The following is a 19,682-nucleotide window of genomic DNA, read 5'->3' as shown; positions in this document are numbered from 1 at the left end:
ATGCTGTTTTAAACAGAGATGCAGGATACCGTTTTGGTTACATTGGTAATGATGATGTCTAAATTGCTCTCGGCTCCCTGTTACATCATAGATGGTTGGTGTATTATGTCAAGCGTGTTTTCTGCTACCGGGCTAAATTACACTAGATACGGGATATCTGATTTTCCCCTTGAGGATCAATAAAGTTGTCTTGCCATAACATTGTGCTATGACATTATGCCCGAATCTATAATTTCAAACGGATGATAAACGCTGGTATCGCACTGCAAACACAGAAATCATTCCGGCTGTCTTGTTAGATTCGATTTGTGTTATGCAGGACATCACCGAAACACTTGAATTTAAGCTGAAATTGACCCTTCCTTATTTAAAAACGATAGTCCTATGTGAAGTTGACTTTTGGAATTTTCTTTGTGACGCTCGATTGGTTTTTCAGTCATGCTACTCATGCATAATAATCATAATTGTATTTGCTTGGGATATAGCCTAGCTAACTCAAAGCTCGGACATGTCAATGAGTTTTAGTTTTGCGGTAACATGATTTCCGTAGGAAGACATCTGGAACCTCAGAGTGGCCTAAAAAGGAGGTTTGGATTAAGTTTAGCTCGCTTTCTATTTATTTTTCACGTCCCTGCAAAGATGGAACTAAATTTGGGCTGTGGTTTAGGTCCCGTGTCGACTCGCAGTAGTTTCTCAAACAAGACGGCTTATTAGAGCTAAAATGTGTCCTAAACTGCTCTTTGAACTGTCAGAAGTGAGTAGACTCTCCCTGATGGACTGCAGTTGGTAAAAATCTATCTAGCCAGGGGCGATCACGTATCCTTGCATTCGAGCCCTGCAGCAAAGCTGACTGGCGGATGTCTGCGACCTGTGGATATGCCCCGCCCACTGTCCACCTGTCTACGTGTTCCAAAATTGCCATTTTAATGAGCTTATGTTGCCATGCAGTGTCTGCATTTATAGTTTTATTAGATAATAGTTTAATTATATGTCGAAGACGGAAATGTACAGTTTTACCTGTGAAGAGTTAAGCGAATGGCTGAATAATGCTGTACCCAAACACAGGTCTCCTGACAAATGCTGCTATTTCAGGAACAGGCGACGAGTTGCTCTGCATACACAATTCTGGTACATTATGTCCCACATGGTTTTTGGAACAGGTGGTTTGAAGCAGAATTGAAGACGAGTTCCCCGAAATATTGAATCAGTTTAATGGCTTCAGTTACACAATGTTATTGATTTAATATATTAATTTAGTGCTCATTTGCTTACCTGAATAACTTTCTTAGTCTTTCATAGTGTTGTTTCTGACGTCTGACTGAAATCTGTTCTTCCTGGTCTGACACAGAAGTAATTTATCTTTTCCCGAACGTCTAATGGAGTACATAAACCGTTCCCATTTGTCTCTAAATGGAGCTCGGGTCTGATGTTTGCTCGCATGGTTTCCAGCTCTTTAAAGAATAGCTCAGATAAATACTCATCCCATCCATTAGCTATCTTGGGAACCCATCTGCGGGCAAGGAAATATTGAAGCTAACTGTAAAGACAGACAGCGGAGAGCCGATTAGATTCTTGTTTGTGTAGTATCAAACGGCACACAGGTGCTCGCATCCATCTCTCCGTTTGAAGTGGATCACAGGGGCTTTGATCAGACACGCGGTCCCACACATGCTTGAGCACTCCGGCTCCATGCAGATGTTTACCATACATATGACCTCACGGGATAAGGAATGTTCTTTGTAATCATGGAGGGTCACTTGAAACCGCCGATGAGGGATGCTGAGCTCATAGCGTTTAGAGTTACTCCTGGAATCTCTTTGAATGCATTAAGGTAATGGTGTAGATGTATGTAAACAATAATGTACAATCAGACGGTCAATAGTGCAAAATTAAACAGGTCGGGGGCTCAGGCATCTTGATACAAAACTAGTGATACTGAGGTAGTCGAAGAAAAACAGGTGACCTTACAATGCAGTGATTGACCAATCAGAATTTCTAGTTAATTCTTAATTCTCTTTAGTCATGCAACGTTTTTCAACGTTGTTGTCCCCTCACTAAAATTAACCATGGTTTTCTCTCCAGTAACCCACATTTTTTGCTTTATCTGTGGTAAAACCAAAGTACCCACAAATTTACCATGGTCTCACTAAAGTATTTATAGTTTAACAGTGATATTTTTAGTTCTCAAATTAACACACTTTTAATATAATAAAACCATGTTTAGTTTTTCCAAGGGCTGAACCTAAAGTGGCATTTTAATAAAAATATTTAATATGAAGTTTTGCACGTCCCTAAAATGTAAGCAGCGTGAGAAAATTCGATCAAATCTAATTGTACTATCAGATACTTTGAGTTCAGTGAGTTTCATTGACTTTTAGCGAATCCAGATTTCTTCTTTTTTGTTTGTTGTTAGCTTCCTTGCACCGTTGTCGTTCCATTGATACATTTTTGCTTGTTATTTATGCTTGTTATTTATGTTCTCTTGCTTACTCTCGCTTTTCTTTTTCTTTAATAAGCTTGCACAGCTGTAATAGCTTATCACACTTCTCTCCATATGATTAATTTCCACCTTCCATTCTGTTGAAATAGTTGTTTTAAAGCACCCTGGCATTGTGTTTCAGCCTGTCAAGGTGGACTTGCGGTTCAGAAAACCCACATATGAGAAATACATTAAACAAGTTGGGTCCCTCTGGGCCATGATAGGAAGTCTAACGTATATTATGGTATGGAGCTGGAGAGCTTCCACAGTGTGTTGCAAATTTAATGGGCTCCATTCCCTATGACAAGGGGGCAATCGCACGAGGAAACCGGAGGTAATTTGGCCCAAAAATGCTTGTTAAATGAAGTGGAGTGCCTCCTTGGCTGTTCGAGCTGTACACAGAGTAGATTTAGAGAATCAATAGGTTTGTTCTGGGACCATTCTCATTCAGACTGTAATGAAATGCAGGGAACGACCAGAACATGCTCCATCTGATGATTTTAGATTACCGTCACATTGCTGATAATGCAAAATGGAACCAATGCTGGCAGTAAAGCATTTTTTAGGCAAAACAATGACACTTAAATGATTTGTCTACTGTCGTGTTTTCTGATTTGTGTTTTTGATTCTTTATGTTGCGACAAACGTGCGTTCTGACAGACTGTGTCTGAATGTGTTTGTTCAGAGATCCGAGCGCAGCTGGTGGAGCAGCAGAAATGTCTGGAGCAGCAGACGGACATGAGGGTGCAGCTTCTTCAGGACCTCCAGGACTTCTTCCGCAAGAAGTCCGAGATCGAAATGGAGTACTCGCGCAACCTGGAAAAGCTGGCCGAGCGCTTCATGGCCAAGACCAGGAGCACCAAAGACCACCAGCAATATAAGTGAGTGTGTATGATTGTTTGTGTGCTTGCTTGTATTTATTGTACTTTGCTTTGTATTTATTGCAGTCGGTTGAGGAAAGTGCCCTTGAAATTGTTGCGCTTTTGTTAGTATTATGGTCCCGCATAAAGATGACATAAATTGAAGTCATTAAATGCTCCTTAGGTATATTGTATATTTATATGAAGTATGTTGTTTGTCGTGCCTAACTATATTCTTTCTTTATTGTCAGTTTTGTAATGCTGTAATGCACAACCTTTATTTCCAGCTAAATTTGGATAATTCGTCTGTTGTTATTTTTACTGATTTATTTTCAGTGTGTTCCAGACAGTGTTGACATGATTAAATGTAAATGTGGTCTCATTATTCCAGTCGAGTTGCTTTCTGGAAAATGTAGCTCTACATTTACATAACTTTGGTACAGAAACTGCTGGTGCAATATGAAATGAAGTGTGTTTGACTTTGACTTCTGTAAATAGACCAAATGCAGTTTAAGAGCCCCAAATGAGTCCAGCAGCTGAGTACAACTGATGACAGTGGATAATCTTTACAGCGCTTGTGGTTGATGTAGTCTGCCTCCTTCAATGCGATATTTATGCATTTGGCAGATTGTTTTATGCAAAGCAATATACGTCGCATCAAAAAAGTGTGCTTTTTTTCCATGACCTTTGCACTGCTAACACAATACCCTGCTAGTTGATCTACAAAAACACAGTTTTGAAAGTCAAGATGCCAAACTTGGCAATTCATAATCCTTGAGCGTGACGCACAAATACAGAAGGGAAACGAGTTTCTATGTTTTTTGAGAGATTTGGAAAAACCTGTTGTGCTGTAAGGTTGGCTGGCCATTTCTAAATCCAGCTTGGCTCAGCTGTTTGTTGAATAAATTATGTGATGTATTTAGTTGGGATATCCGGAGCTGTTCAGCAAAGTGGCTTGAATAGAGTTTAAATTATTGAGACATTTGAGTTTTTTTCTGCCAAACTTGTAAGCATCTTTTGTGACCACTGAGCTTCGGTAGAGAGGCCCAGACTGTGTTTTTTGCGTTGTATTCCAGTTTTCTCCATAGTCCAAATGTATGGCCTGGTTTCTCACCGATGGCGTCAGGACGAGGCCAGCCGAGCGTGCGCTTTCCCCCAATGTTGAAGTTGGCTGGTGTACAGGCTCAGCAGAAATCCATAGCGAAAGGGAAGATTAAGCGATTGTTTGAAAAGCAGTGTTTCCCCTACCTGTGGGATTATAGCCACAGTTCATGGCAGAAAACCGAATCAATCTTCTCAACGGCACTAGAAGCCTCTCTGGTGACTCACAGAGTAAAGTGTGATGGATTGAATACTCTGTTTTTATTTTTATGTGAAACTCTGTTGCTTGAGCTACTGTATTCAAGAGTTTGGCTAGGATTAATACTGACCATTTATATCGGTCATTTGGCACTCAAGGCAAAATGTTAAATGCTCAATTATTTGCAAGTCACTTCGGATAAAAGCATCTGACGAATGCAAATGTCAACCATTAGTAAATGCACACAAATGTCCAATGGATCTCACAAATATAGAATCATTGATTTGTGCATCAAAATGTGTGGTTCAGTTGAGTATAGGAATAGGTTACTTTAAAATAATTTATATCGCAAATATATTGTTTTTATTACATATAAAAATAGATCGATATACAGTTTGTAGTTATGTTTGTGTCTTATGTAACTATTAAGAGCAGTGGTTAACCAGTTTTCAATCATGAACCCAATACCATCTAAAAAACATTTCTCCAATGTATGTTCTGTCCACATGCATACACACACCCTTAAAAGCCAACTAAACCAGCAGTATTTTTGTCAGTGTGTGGTTAGCTTTTCCCCCAGAGGACACTGTCGTCGTGGCGACACGGTGGCTGGTGCCTAGTATATTGCATGTGTTTATTGAGCTAAACAAGCATTGTATGCTATTTGCCCAGGGAGGGATGCTCGGGTCAGGCTTGGGATGGAAATTATTACAGCAAGATCACACAAGCGGTAGTGAGTTACGGTGTAATAGCGCCCTAATATAGGTCACACACACGTTCCACATTTCAAAGTTTGACCTTTGAATCTGGGGTTTCCAGCTTAGATCTTCAACTTTTGTACTTCTCTGTGAAACATGCATAAAAGGCATTGAAGAAGTTTTGAGTGTTCTGCCCTTAAAGTAAAGGTTTGTAATACATTATGTCTGTTCAGCTGCATGATTGTGCTTTCTTGCACATTTATTTGAGGTTTTCAAACTCTCCTGTGTAGTCAACACTGGCATTTAAACCTGTATGACTTTCCTGTGCAAAACACAAAAGAAGATATTTAGTAAAATGTAGGTAAACAAAAACCTTTGGTCCCTAGACACTTCAATTGTATGAACACTCAACCAATGCAAGTCAATGGGGGCCGACGGTTTTCTGCTACCAACATTCTACAATATAACTTGTGTTTACCAGAGAAAAGAAATTCATACAGCTTTGATATTACATTTGGTTGAGTAATTGATGACAGAATTTTCATTTTGGGGTGAACTATACCTTTAAATAATTAGACTTTTTTTAAATCCTACATTTAAGGTTTGTCGATTCTGGTTTGCTTGTATACGTTTAAATGTGCAGTCCTTTCTGACTTCACCAATCGTTGCAGATTTGTAATCGAGCTCTGTGCAAGGATTCGAGAGTACCCCAAAATGTAAGTTATGCATCTGAGCATGGTGATGACAAGACTGCTGTTGCCCTTCGGAGGGACAGGCGTGCTGGAAGCCATTGGTTATATAATCCTGTCTAATCACTACCGCGGGTGTATTAAGTCCTTGAATGGTACGACCACATTTCTGTTGTGTTACCGGCTGCTTTTGTAACAGTCACATGATTCTGTAATGATCTCATCTTGGCTTTCGATTACACAGGGTGACATCAACTACAGTGGAGTTGGTGCCTGTTTTACATGATACATTTTGTAAGGCAGTTCTTGGGCCACACATGAACTTCCTGCATTGATCCACCCTAGGACACCATGTCCCGTTTCCATTTCCACTTCCTGGTCTATTACCTCTGCCCTCTTTCTGTTTCCTGTCACCTTCAGTCTTGTCAGGAAGTCCCTGAAGTACTTTACTATTTCAGTAAATCTCAAATACTTTTTCAAGTCATGTGCATTTTAGAAATGTTACTGTGGAGTTATTTCCTTTGTGTGCGTTTGTGGTGCACTATTCACATTACAGGGATATTTGACCCCAAAAATAAATAAATCTCTTTTACTCACCATCAAGTCCAAACCTGTACTATTTTGGTTTAACTAGCTCTTTAATATCATTTCATGCCATGCAATGGTCAAGGTTTGGTCCAGTAAGACCGATGTCATATCAGCATATTTTTCTATATTTGTCACTGTTATTTAAAAGCAGGTTCACATTGAAATGCACATTTACAGGCCTTACATGCATTTTGCCCCCATAAAAATCCAGGTTTTGTTACACTCATGGTTTATTCATGCGTTTTAGCATCGCTATATTTTGCTGCCTCATGAATCGAAATGACATGTACACTTCAGCTTCCCGACTCCCAGCTTGACTCCGTCACTTTCTCGACATACTGCACACATGCAGAAAGAACAGAGTGCAATCTCAAGAGGCCGAGGCAGTCTCATGAAAGGGTTTTACAGTAATTACAGACTGACAGAAAATGCACCGGCTCCCATAATTCTCCCTGCAATCTGAATCCCCCTCCTGCGAGCTGAGCGTTCATATTGCGAACATGCATCTCTGGGCTTTTAGCTCAATTAGATTATCCATTTGATCCAGTCTGGCACAGAGGACTTGATCTTTCAACCCTGACTCTTTAAACATGTCAGTTATTCAGGCGCTTGTTGTCTTGTTTTCTTTTGCAGAATGGGTAAAGCATGGTGCTGACAGCAAGGTCATAGGTTCGGTTGCCACATCACACATTAAAACTAGATGCATGAATTAGTGGTCGACCGATATTTTTTTTTTTTTTATGGCCGATTCCGATATTAAGAAAGAGCCGATACTAGGCCGATATAATCAAAGCGATTAAATGAGACGTACAAAAAATTGGTGAAACTAAATGCATAATTGTTGTGTATCATGCCTAGTTAGTAACATACTTGAAGACATGAAGAGGTCCACACATGACATCATATTCATTGTGGGCAGCTAAACATGGCTTATAAATAGAATTAAAGTATAGCAATTTAAACATATCATTTATAGATAGTATATCATTTTTGTATCTCATCCACTTTACATGACCCATATAACTGTGGTCATTTTATATTAACATCCAAATGCCTGCTTTGCATCTTACTGGCATTTTTATAAATAAAATACTAATATGCGGTACGTCGGCCAAACATGGAAAATATCGTCCATTTGTAGAAATAAATTGGCAGATATACTTCTAAATATCAGCGTATATTGCAATTTATTGGTCTGTCAATGTACATGAACGCAAATGTCAAAACTTATTTCCTGTTTTAATAAAATACTCTCTTAACGTAAATATTTAAGCTCATCTGGAGCGGATGCAGTTTTTATGTACCTGGATGTTTATATCATAATGGTTTGCGTCATAAACATGTTGGGAGGCCGCAGACCTTCACCTGCAGCGTTGACATGCAAAACTAACAAGGGAAACGGGGCTGAAAATACTTCCTTATATTTTTCTTGCTTACCAAAACTCTATCATCTCCCTAATAAATACCATTGTTCCGTTCTCTTATACTTTCGTGATTGGTTGTTATATTAGGATACATAAACATATGGATGCATATAGCTCACATATTCCCTGAAGAAGTTATGTAAGGGATGTTAATGCTTCTAGATCTCACAGCATCCTGACGGTGGAGGCCAGTCAGAAAAATGGATCTGTCTGTGTTCTCATCCAGGTTGTGAGTTAATGCGCACAGATGGTCCTGACAGCTCGCAGAGAGAAGCCGTTCATTATTTTGATCAGTCTCTCTCTCTCTCTCTCTCTCTCTCTCTCATTTATGCAGGAAAGACCAGAATCTCTTGTCGCCGGTGAACTGCTGGTACCTGTTGTTGAACCAGGTTCGAAGGGAGAGCAAAGATCATGCCACGTTGAGTGACATTTATCTCAACAACGTCATCATGCGCTTCATGCAGATCAGTGAAGACTCTACACGCCTTCTGAAAAAGGTCAGAAATATTTGTACTTTACAATTTCTCAGTTTTATTTTGACAATGTATAAGTACAATTTCATTATAAGTACGTTTCTATTTGGTTACATACTGGCCAAACATATTTCCTTGTAGCTCATATCTAGTTTTTTCCTAGCATTTTATTTTTTAGCAATTCTTCTTTTATGTTTTTTTAAACATCCATGTGGAACTTAATTATTTATTCATACACTTCCTCCTTGGAAAGCAGGAAGCATAAGAGGTAAACACATTCCAAGAGATATCAAGACAATGCTCTCCTCTTTTAAAACATACCTTCTTGCAGTTAAAGGCATCATTATTTTTGCGTGCTGTGAGGTTGTTTGGTACATTTGCTCTTCAGATTTATGATGTGGGTCCGGCCATAGGACATTTGCTTCTGTGCTGTGGTTCCGTACTCTATAGTTCCTAAAGCTAAGCTCTAATCGTGGCCTTCTGCCTCTCGTTTGATGTCCGTGGTCCCGTGACCAGAACTACGTGGCGGACCCTACAGCACAGGCCACAGAAGGGGGAGACTCCCAAATAGATTACGTGCTGCCTTGCATGCGAGTCATGTGAGTCGACCACAGTAGCAAATTACTAGGCTGGAATGCAGGAGGTAAAAGTTTTTGTCTCAAACATGGGTTACTCAAAGGGCTTGACCGGCAGATCTGACCTCAGATAACACACCCGGGGACCGCCCACAATTTGTTTGCTAACCATCTGATGCATATTGATCAGAAATAGCTAGCTAACACTGATTTGATTTTGTAAGTTCTGTGAGTAAAGGAAGTACATTTTTATTTAACGTTACTGTAGCAGTTTGTTGTTATTGTTTTCTCTTTTTTTTTTACGTTTTATGTAACATTGTTTGTTGGAAGTACTGTTCTTGGGCAGTTTAAGCTGTATAATGCACCAGCATTCTGCTAGACAAGATCAGAATTCTATTTATAAAACCAGAGACAGAAGTGGTTTCATCTTAGTCGTATTGTTGTATTCTCCTGACGTTGTTGCATGCTAACACATAGTGCCCATTACAGTAAGAAACGTCTATAATTACAAAAAACAGGTGCTCCTCACAGCTGTTTTTATCCGGATGAATACCTTATGTTACTTACCAGGCAAATCATGAGTCATGAGATGAGCTTGTGTTGAGGGAAACCTGAAAAAAAGCCGTCAGTTTCCAGGCGAGTGGATGTACACAACTTTTTCATCCATATAAAGTCACTGTAGGTACTCAAATAAGTTCATGTGGCTTGTGGTATAACAAGGTGACCCTTATTCATGCTGGGTGAATAGTCTTTTTTGTATTGCCTAAATAAAGCACTGGTCTTTCTCCTCATGTAGTTTAAACACTACTACAAGACCAGTAAGACAAGATCACCTTTTAATTAATGAAAGAAAAGGAAATGCGTCTTAAAATTAGATTCAGGGTGCATTGTGGTCATGCACGCAAGGCGCTAAAACTACTCCGAGTCGTTCCTGTCAACATTGCACCCTGCTTGCTTTGATCACTACATGATTTCAATAATGAGTCCCCCACACTGCAGATCACATCCCCTGCTGTCAACTCAAGCCTTCAAGGCTCAGCTGCCACACTGAGACGCTCTCTACCCCATCTCAAAAAAATTCTTCACACGGGCTGTGCTCAAACTTGCTTCCCCATAAGTTACCACTGCGCCAAAACTCATACTTCCCTAGCAAAAAGTAACTCGTAGTAGTTTTTGTTTTTTGATTTTGATGAATCAAAAATACATATACATATATAAATGTGTATGAATAATTAATTTCCAAAAATCATTTTTTATAAATTAATATCAATCAAAATGCTGTTAGTTTGTTTTGATTTAATCCATAATAACTATATATATATATATATATATATATTACTATGCAGTACTTATGAATCATTCAATGCATTCTAGGTTGTGCATTTGTTTTTTTATTATTTATATTTGTTTTCATTATTTATTTCATCATTTGACATTGAGATGAATGTCTAAGACAGAACAAAATGGTTCTTATATTAATTTTGGAGTGAATTGTTATTTGGGGATCCTAAAAAATGGTCCTTCAATGGCATCCCTGTGACCAAACATTTGTAGCCCCTTTTTCCTCTGTAACAATTTAAGGTGATAGAAATTGAAAATTCATTTAATCCATTGATCAACTATAAAGTCATAGAAATTCACAAAGATAGAGAGTATAAAGTATACATTGGAAATGCTAACAAAAGCTTAATATACCCACCCCACAGTTTGTACTTTGTACTTTTTTATGGCATTGATAATGCTGCCTTCTGTTATAAAGTGCACAACCATTGACACCTTACTGTTTTAGACATGTTCTTGTTACAGAACATGGTCCTGTCAACCCTTTCATGTTCATGCCGGTGAAGGTTTTCCATCTTTTATAGCTAGATTAATTTTAATGTGATAATATTATTTAATATTACTTGGTTTGGCTATTTATGGAGTTAGGAAATAAGCTTGCACATGAAGTTCTACTTTTCCCTCGGCATGCACAAGCCTGTCATACAAAAAAATCACCCATGTCTGCATCTATACGATTTGATCCTACCATGTGACTCTCATTTTTGCATATACATACATCTATTTAGTAGAAGCTTTGGCTGCTGTTAGTATGGGAGGAAGCGTGATTAAAAGCATAAAAGAGGCATGATGCTCTCATATCTGTTTGGGTCTGGATGTCCGGGCACTGCCTGTACTGTGGGATGAGTCACTGGCGGTGAGCTTAGTGTTTAGCGTTTACTTATGCCTTTGAAATCCTCCGGGAGTGCACACATGCGCACACACAGCTGTTTACTCTTGAGTGTGTTAAAGTGCTGTCACAACGTGTGTTTGAAGGTGCTTGTTGTGTTAGGATTAGTTTGACTTTTGACCTTTTTGAACATGACCACTTTTGACATGTTAGTCTTGCATTCCACATGCAGCTGAGCTGAATTAGTTGAGTTTAACAAAACATGTCCAGTAATAAAAGTAATGTTTTTATTTTAAAATATATATTTTATAATTTTTAGCTTTTGGACAAATATTTCCAAAAGCTAAAAATGATCAAATATATATTTTAAAATAAAAATATTACACTTTTTGATAATGTGACCTGATTACTGACTGCTTGTATCTCTCTTCAGAGTAAAGATATCACCTTTCAGCTGCAGGAGGATCTGATGAAAGTTCTCAACGAGCTCTACACGGTAAGTACAGTAATGATAACACGCATCTCGTTGACATCAGTGGACTAAGTTGAACCATGAACTGTGACAGTAGCTGTCTTGTGAGCTCTTCAGAACAGAGAAATATCAGGGTTTCTTGGTGACCTCAACATCCAGGAGTCCACTGTATACCATGGTAAAGACCTGTGGAACAGAATACACTTTACGCAAATTCTACGTCTCGGACCTTGTTGGATTACGTTGTTCAAACTGGTAATCAATAGTTCATTCCCGCACTTTAATTGTTGCTGTCAGGTCCAATGCAATAGCTCTGAAGATGAATGTATCCCCAGGGGTCCTAATAAGATGCTAATGTATTCGCACGTATAAAAACACCCGCCTTGTCCTTCGGATTTGTTGAACACTCTTTTTCGTGTTTTTCACCTGAATATCTATATTTTTTTACCTGACATGTTGCACTTAGTAAGGACAAGCTAAAAACATATAGATCATCCAGAATTATTATTTTATTTTTTTATTTTCCCGCTTGTGTTTCAAAACCTGTATATGAGAAGATTTGGAGAAATGTTTTGGAGGCTTTGTGCCTGTGCAACGGAAGTCAGGGGGTCCGGTTTTGTTTGGTTATCAACTTTTATCCAAATAGCTTCTTTTGTGTCCTGAAGAAGACAAAAATCATATAGTTTTGGAATGACATGAGGTTGAATAAATGACTGAAAATATTTTTGGGTGAACAGTGATATATTCAGTATTTTCAGGCACTTTTCATCCCGAAAATCGATAGAGGAACCTCTGCCCCAGACACTGTTTTGTAAATCATACGGAGTTTTGACACATTTTTATTTGCGCAATGTTTGTTCTTGTTAGAAAGTTACACACTACAGTTTATTTTGATCAGTGTAGAAATAGATTTTCAATTTTGATCTGATTTTAAAACCTGAGGGAAAACACTGCTCCGTGTCCATTGCATCAGAATCCCTCCACGCGACCACAGCCGGTGAAATAACAGGTCTGGTGCGATTTTAAAATGGGTCTTTCTAAAACGAGCAGAAATGTAAACAGAGTTCCAGACCAGTAAACAGAGAGCCGGGCCCATGGTTTTCTGTGCTATCCTGGCCACGTGTATAATTATAAAGGCCTGGACAACAGAGCACTGTGCTGCTTACACTGTAGATATTTATGAACAATATTTAGTTTGGTAAGGTTCTCTTTTGTGGCTTTACTGTACCAGGAATTATAATTCTGAGTGACTGCTGCTGCCCTGGACTGACCCAATGTTCATCTCTTATTGTGAATGGCTCCTTGGTATCAATTTGGTCATTTGGATGAGTAGAAGGTAGATGGAATTTCAAGATGATGAGGAAAGTCTCGCTGTCCTGTTTCACAGAGGCTTACACAAAAAATAGTAAAATCATTGCCTGCAAAAAAAATGTTTTTTCAGTATCAATATCAAAACATTCTTACAGGTAGATGTATTTTCTTCAGAAGAAAAATTACCTACAAAATGACCTGTCTTCTAGGCAATATAATAAATAAAACATTGGTTTATGCTTAGAATAAATATCTTGTAAAGCTTTTTTTTTGGTCCCCTATTGACAGATATTTTTGCACACATTTTTTTATTTTCTTTCAGTATATCAGTTATCTTAGGGCATTTTGCTTCTCAAGTAAATGCATTTTAATGTAAGGTTTTTTAGGTATTAGAAATGGAAAACAAGACAAAAATACTAAGATGTATTTGACAGGCAATGATTTTAATGTATTTTGTGTCTTATGCTCTATACGCCTCTTGCGAAGACAAAAATACTAAACAAAGAAACTTATTTTTGTTGTGTTGGGTTTCATTCCTTGCTACCTGACTGCACTATTCATATTTTATTAAATGTTATTAAGTATCCTGAAAAATAATTATAACTTGCTTAGTATTTTTGTCTTGTTTTCCACTGCCAAAAAGAAACACATCTTTATTACACCATTTGATATGTTTGCTTATTTTATTTTAAATAAAGACTTCGTATCTTCATTTTGCTTCAGAAGAAATTGTGTCTTGATTTTAGAATTTGTAGATATTTTTCCTGGAAAACAGAAAATACTAAGAAATTATTTTTTTGGAGTGTAGCCCTATCATCATGTGCTCATGTGTATATATTGTATATTATATAATGCCAACATAATTATACTTTACGAATTGGTATTGTTCGAATATTCACTGCACAATAAGTTAATTCATCTTCTTCCACTTAAAATCAACTACAGCGTGTCAGAGCATTTAGTGTCCATTAAGTACTCAATCTACATGAGGAGTTGAACATAATGAGGTTGTGAATACAGGCTCATACCCATTGAGTCATATCCTAATGTTTGTTATAAAATCAATCTGTATATGACTAATAGCCACCTAACCAAAACAATGACTCAGGCGGTCTGAAGCGGGTTTTATCATCATTTTTATCATTTTATCATTATGCCACACACAGGAATTTTCAAATATGTTATGCATTTCATCAGAAAAGGCACACATTTTTAAGAATGATGTGGACTAAAGAAACAATATAAGGCTTCAGAATCCAGTCGATTTTTAGATGACCGCAAATTCCAGCGGCCATCAAACACAAAGTTCTTGCCAATGTTATTAGGACTAGAGTAAGAGTAAAATATGTCTTCCATCATGGACCATTAAGAAGCTGATATTTCAAAAAGAAAAAAGCATTTCAAACAGTTTCTCTCTAGTTGATAGTTCTGGCTAAAAGAGTTTCAACATTCATTTGATTCTTTGCACTTCAACTCAAAACAGGAATAGAAGAAGCCATTTCTCTCAATTGATTTTTGGTTAAGTAGTTGAAATAAATAGATGTGGCCCAGGCAGGCAGCTGCTGACCTTTGTCGAACTTTTGACCTCTGACCTCTGACCTCTGGGTCCTGCAGGTGATGAAAACCTACCACATGTATCACACGGAGAGCATCAGTGCTGAAAGCAAGCTGAAAGAAGCAGAGAAGCAGGAGGAGAAGCAGATTGGACGGGCGGACCCCGTCTTTTACATCCGCATGGAGGACAAACACCAGAGGAGGAGCTCCGTGAAGAAGATCGAGAAGATGAAAGAGAAGGTAAACAGGAAATTTAGGATATTTAAAGTCTTTAATGGTTTATAGCAGTTGAGTCAAGAGAGGTCTGAGCGCCTCTGAGGTTCAGATAACTGAAGATTTACTACTCGTGAGATCTTTTAATCTCATTAACTGGTATATTAAGGTTAAGAAAGAAATGTTTGGCTCACAAATTGTCAGTAGCCATAATCGAAAAAAAATCGTAAACTGTGAAGTATATTTTCATTATGATCTTTAGGGAAATTGTGATAAAGTTGTTGTGATAAAGTTGTTGTCTTGATTTACTCTGAAGTAAGTTTGATCTAGACCTGCGTGTTAGAATGCATCAGTCGTGTTGTTTAGTGGAAGCCATCCCTGAGACCAACTGTCACAGAAACAGCCTGGTTTTTTGCTCTCACTATATCTGTTTTCTGTTGAAGCCCGTGAGAAATGATTTAATAGCTGTGGGATTGTTTTCCATTGATGCTTCCTGGAATGAGGCTTTGTGGGATGGTTTAAATATGGAAGTTGCCGTGAGTCACTGTCTGTTGGTCAGTCAGTCAAGTGTTAGTAATCAGGAACTGACGCGGGAAATCAACTAAACTCATACTGTAAGCTTTTTAAACCCCAAAGATGTGCCCTGCTGTGCTATTGATGCCTGTGTACTTCCCTAACATTTACATGCCACTTTTTATCCCAGTGGTTTAATTTTACAAGCGTTTGCTTTCAATCATTTCACATGAAATCTTCAAGGAACACATTGTGTGCAGAGACAAAGCATGCTTGAATGTAAAAAAGTTTTGCTTGTTATATTTCGATCTGTCTTCTTATATTCTGTCTGTTTTGTTTGTTTCTTTTTTCTCTTTCTCTCTCTCTCATCAGAGGCAGGCCAAGTATTCTGAGAACAAGCTGAAGTCGATCAAAGCTCGGAACGAATACCTGCTGACGCTCGAAGCCTCTAATGCTTCAATCTTCAAGTATTACATCCACGACTTGTCCGATTTAATAGATGTAAGTAACATGGGAGAGAAAAGTATGTTCGGTGATACTTTTGCAGACTAAAAACTTTGCATAACAAGTAGAACGGTTATAAATAGAACTTCAGACTGACCTCAGATCTGCTGGGACAGCCCTGTATGATAAACTTGCTGCCAGTTTCAACCTTTCGAGTGTGTGAATGTGTCTTCAAGCCTGTTTTAGTCTGCTTAAAAGGCTCTGTCAACATTGGATTTCAATTTAAGCTCTTAGATTTTAAAAGCAGGTGTTCAGCACCTTCAATTACAAAATATGGTAAAATCACATTCTGGAGTTTTTGTGCCCTCTTGACTCCACACGCAAACTTGTTATTTTAAGATGTTTTATAAAGCCTTGATTGTTGGATACGTTTTTCTGAAAGAGAACGTTAACCAAGCATGTGGTATAAAATTGCACGTATTTGCAACTAAGGAAATCTGACCTGTCAGTTCCTTCTCGAAACCGGTTCTAGACTTTGGTTCTACTATCGAGGTAGGTGCCCTGGTCTGTTAATGTGGCCATGCATTTTTTTACTGTGAAAATAGTGGAAGGTACTCTGGCTCTAAAACCTACTTTCGGTGAATCAGGCCGCCTGATAGTCTCGTAGATGAACAAGGAGATGTTAAATCCTTTTTTCTACATTTCACCCTGCTGAGCACTCTTTGTTCACTCTCTTGCAGTCCAAAATCATCATCAAATCCTGTCAGCATCATTTATTTATAAACTGAACATCCAGCAAAATATTACTTTCATGTAGGAAACAAAAGCCTCTCTGCAGGAGGCGGACAGGACACAGCTTTCAGTTATTCAGCTATTTCATTGGAGGGGAATTAACTTGACCTTGTCTCAGTAATATGTTGTCTCATACCGAGTCTTTTTCTCCTGTCTCCTTCCGCCAAACCTTCATATATGCTAAACAAAACTGTGAAACAGAACCAGCACTCTTTTTGGTTAAATATTTCAATTTGAGCAAGAATGTTTCAAATAACGAATACAAATAACGAGTGTGTGGAGTTTGTAATGAAGATATTGCAGATGTCCAATAAACTGAAACAAGGGTTGTTTTTATTTTGCATTTAAGATTTGTAAGAAATGAAACACGATTTTTAAAGAAACGATTCTCCATTCGAAGCCATGTGCAGACGCTTTTCATGGTGTGAGACGGTGTTACTTCTCTGCAGTGAGACAGACATGAGCCGGAATGATGTTTACTTCACCTTTTCCTGTTTTATGCCATCTCACCAGAATGAGAGAAGGAAAGAAAGAGAGAGAGAGAGCAACAAGAGCCAAAGAGATAGTCAGATGAAGAGGATGAGAGAGGGAAAAAGTATTAAATTTACTGTCCAACATGGACTGAAAGCTGGATCCATTTGATTCCGTTATCATCCTCGGCATCAAAACTCTTAAAACGATCAGAAAGCAGACGGGCTGACCAACATGATTATTAAATAAGATGGAAAGCAGCTGGCTTTACGCCTTGGGAGCCTAGCAGTTCTTCTTATGACAAGCACACCTTAAATAACCTTTTCAAGGACGACCTATTTCTCCCCCAGATTTTATTATCCAGGACACCTCATTTTAAACTCTGCTATGAGTCAGATTCATAATGTGAAAATACCAAACTGTCTGCTCACAATTAGCCGGGCTACCGGGCTTTTTGGCACAGGCCTTGAAGATCGAGGCCATATAAAGCCAGCTCATAGATCACAGCGCCGTCATTATGTATTAGGTCATCTTAAAGACAAATATTCCCAGAGTCACAGTTGTTGAAATAGTGACGTGTCATGCTGTGCTATTTGTGTTAATGTGTTTGGAATGTCAGATATTAGCTGTAAGACTCGATCCTGATGCTTTAGATGTGAGCTGTTAACCAGCAGGTGGTAAGTTGACGAAATAGTTATCTGGTACAGTAGGTATCTAACACGTAATGCTGTGTGTCACTTTCTGTGTAGTGTTGTGATCTGGGATATCATGCCTCTCTGAACCGGGCTTTGCGGACGTACCTCTCAGCTGAATATAACCTGGAGACATCTCGACACGAGGGCCTGGACATCATCGAGAATGCAGTGGACAGTCTGGACCCCCGCAGTGACCGCCAGCGCTTCATGGAAATGTACCCTACTGCCTTCTGCCCACCCGTCAAATTTGAGTTCCAGCCACATATGGGAGATGAGGTCAGATTAAAACAAAGCCCAGTGTATATGTATTTACACACACACTCACACAATAGCAACTGTATTGACACCCTGAGTTTATTTTCTCAAATACAGTACAGTACATTTAACCATTATTGATACTACATTCCCATACATTATTTCCATGTTTCTATTACATAATTATTTGCATTAAAGGTTGTTCCATACTTTTGTCAAAATACTCTTCTTATTGTATTTACATTTTTAAACAGGATTGAAATAGAGCTAATGTAAATTTACTGTAGCTTTTGTTCATCGAGTTAGCTTCCATTAAGGTGTCAACTTTGACAAAAATACAAATTGAGAAATTGTCATTTCAAACCTGTATGACCTTCTTCCACAGAAAACAATATATCATATCTTAAAGAAAGTTGGTAACCGAACAGCACCGGTACTCATTCACTTCTATTCACTTCTAACAAATGCAAGTTAATGTGTGCCAGTTAACAACATTCTTCAAAATATCTTCTTTTGTGTTCTGCGGAAGAAAGACAAGCGGGTTTGAAATGACATGAGGGTGTGTAAACAATGAAAGAGTTTTAGTTTTTGGGTGAACACAATAATATTTGATGTTATTATGCCCATTTCTTTTTATTTTATTCTTCGATTTTTTTTTAGAAATAAGATCAAATGTGAAGGAATTTGAGAGGGACAAACCAACTAATATCACAGTAGTTTAAAAAATCTTTTTCCAATACTTACAAATATTTTTGCTGTTGTTTTCCCGTTATAACCTGTTAAATTGTTATCTTGAAAATAGGTCCTACCATCATAAATGCAACATTCCAGATAACTCAAAGGTTGAGGTTACATTTCATTTTAACACAAAGTGTGATGAGCACATGTACAGGCTATGGCCCATCCATTACCCTCAACGTTAATCTTGTCTCACCATGAAATGTATGAGGTCATACTGGACACGGAGTGTAAAAGCGTTTTAATGATATTTTGAATTCAGTCTGGTGTATCTCGTTTGCCAGACTGTTGCTTGTGCCGAGCGCTGGGAGCAAATCATATTGCATTTCTCACCCTCAAGCTTTATTTTACAGTCTTTATTGGATTTATGCTCCCTAATTGGCCATTTCGCCACTGATATCACGTCTGCGCATGGTTTACAACCTGTTGTTTTGTGGTCGTGCCTTTGTGCTCTGTCAGCTGGAGCATTGCTTTATAAAGGGCACTTGGAATATTTCGCTTGGAATCAAGATTCCTTCCTTTAGATTTTCTAATGGTGCCTGTCATTTACCCAAATAGATGTTATTAAGCTTTCAAAGGGTAGTGATGTTGCTGATGAGGAGATTAATTGGAAGTTGTTTTGTTTTTCAGGTGTGTCAGATAACAGCACAGCCTCCCATGCAGGCTGAGCTCCTGCTGAGGTTCCAGCAGCTTCAATCTCGCCTGACCACGCTAAAGATCGAGAATGAAGAGGTAAGGCGACCTTAGCCAGACTTTTGACTTTGGAAGTCTGTTCAACATTAGTCTGGAGTTAAAAGTCGTCCTTTTTTTTAAGTCCAAGGACCAACCACTTATACAGAAAGAACTATTAGAATAATATAAAGGGAGCATAGGTTTTTATTTTGTGTGTTATCAGAGATACTATATGAGAGTTATATGTTTACGTAGCTCACTTTGGTACGGCATTGTGTTCACAATGCAAAGGTTGT

The 19,682-nt window shown here is 38.3% G+C and overlaps 1 protein-coding gene across 3 annotated transcripts in view; it reads left to right on the top strand.

Moving 5' to 3' along the window:
* The window catches only part of srgap1a (SLIT-ROBO Rho GTPase activating protein 1a), a 71,407-nt gene that overhangs the window by 20,413 nt on the left and 31,312 nt on the right, over window positions 1-19,682 (top strand). For all 3 annotated transcript variants that reach the window (XM_056765815.1, XM_056765814.1, XM_056765816.1), the window contains exons 2-8: window positions 3,165-3,360; window positions 8,373-8,535; window positions 11,690-11,752; window positions 14,654-14,833; window positions 15,692-15,820; window positions 17,776-17,997; window positions 19,345-19,446. In XM_056765815.1, the coding sequence (XP_056621793.1) occupies window positions 3,165-3,360; window positions 8,373-8,535; window positions 11,690-11,752; window positions 14,654-14,833; window positions 15,692-15,820; window positions 17,776-17,997; window positions 19,345-19,446 (1,055 nt within the window). The remainder of the gene's footprint in view (window positions 1-3,164; window positions 3,361-8,372; window positions 8,536-11,689; window positions 11,753-14,653; window positions 14,834-15,691; window positions 15,821-17,775; window positions 17,998-19,344; window positions 19,447-19,682) is intronic.

Source organism: Triplophysa dalaica, chromosome 14 (genome assembly GCF_015846415.1).
Source record: "Triplophysa dalaica isolate WHDGS20190420 chromosome 14, ASM1584641v1, whole genome shotgun sequence".
In the NCBI taxonomy this organism is placed as follows: Eukaryota; Metazoa; Chordata; class Actinopteri; order Cypriniformes; family Nemacheilidae; genus Triplophysa; species Triplophysa dalaica.
Note: the sequence above shows the minus strand (reverse complement) of the source record. Positions and strands in the feature narration are given on the sequence as shown.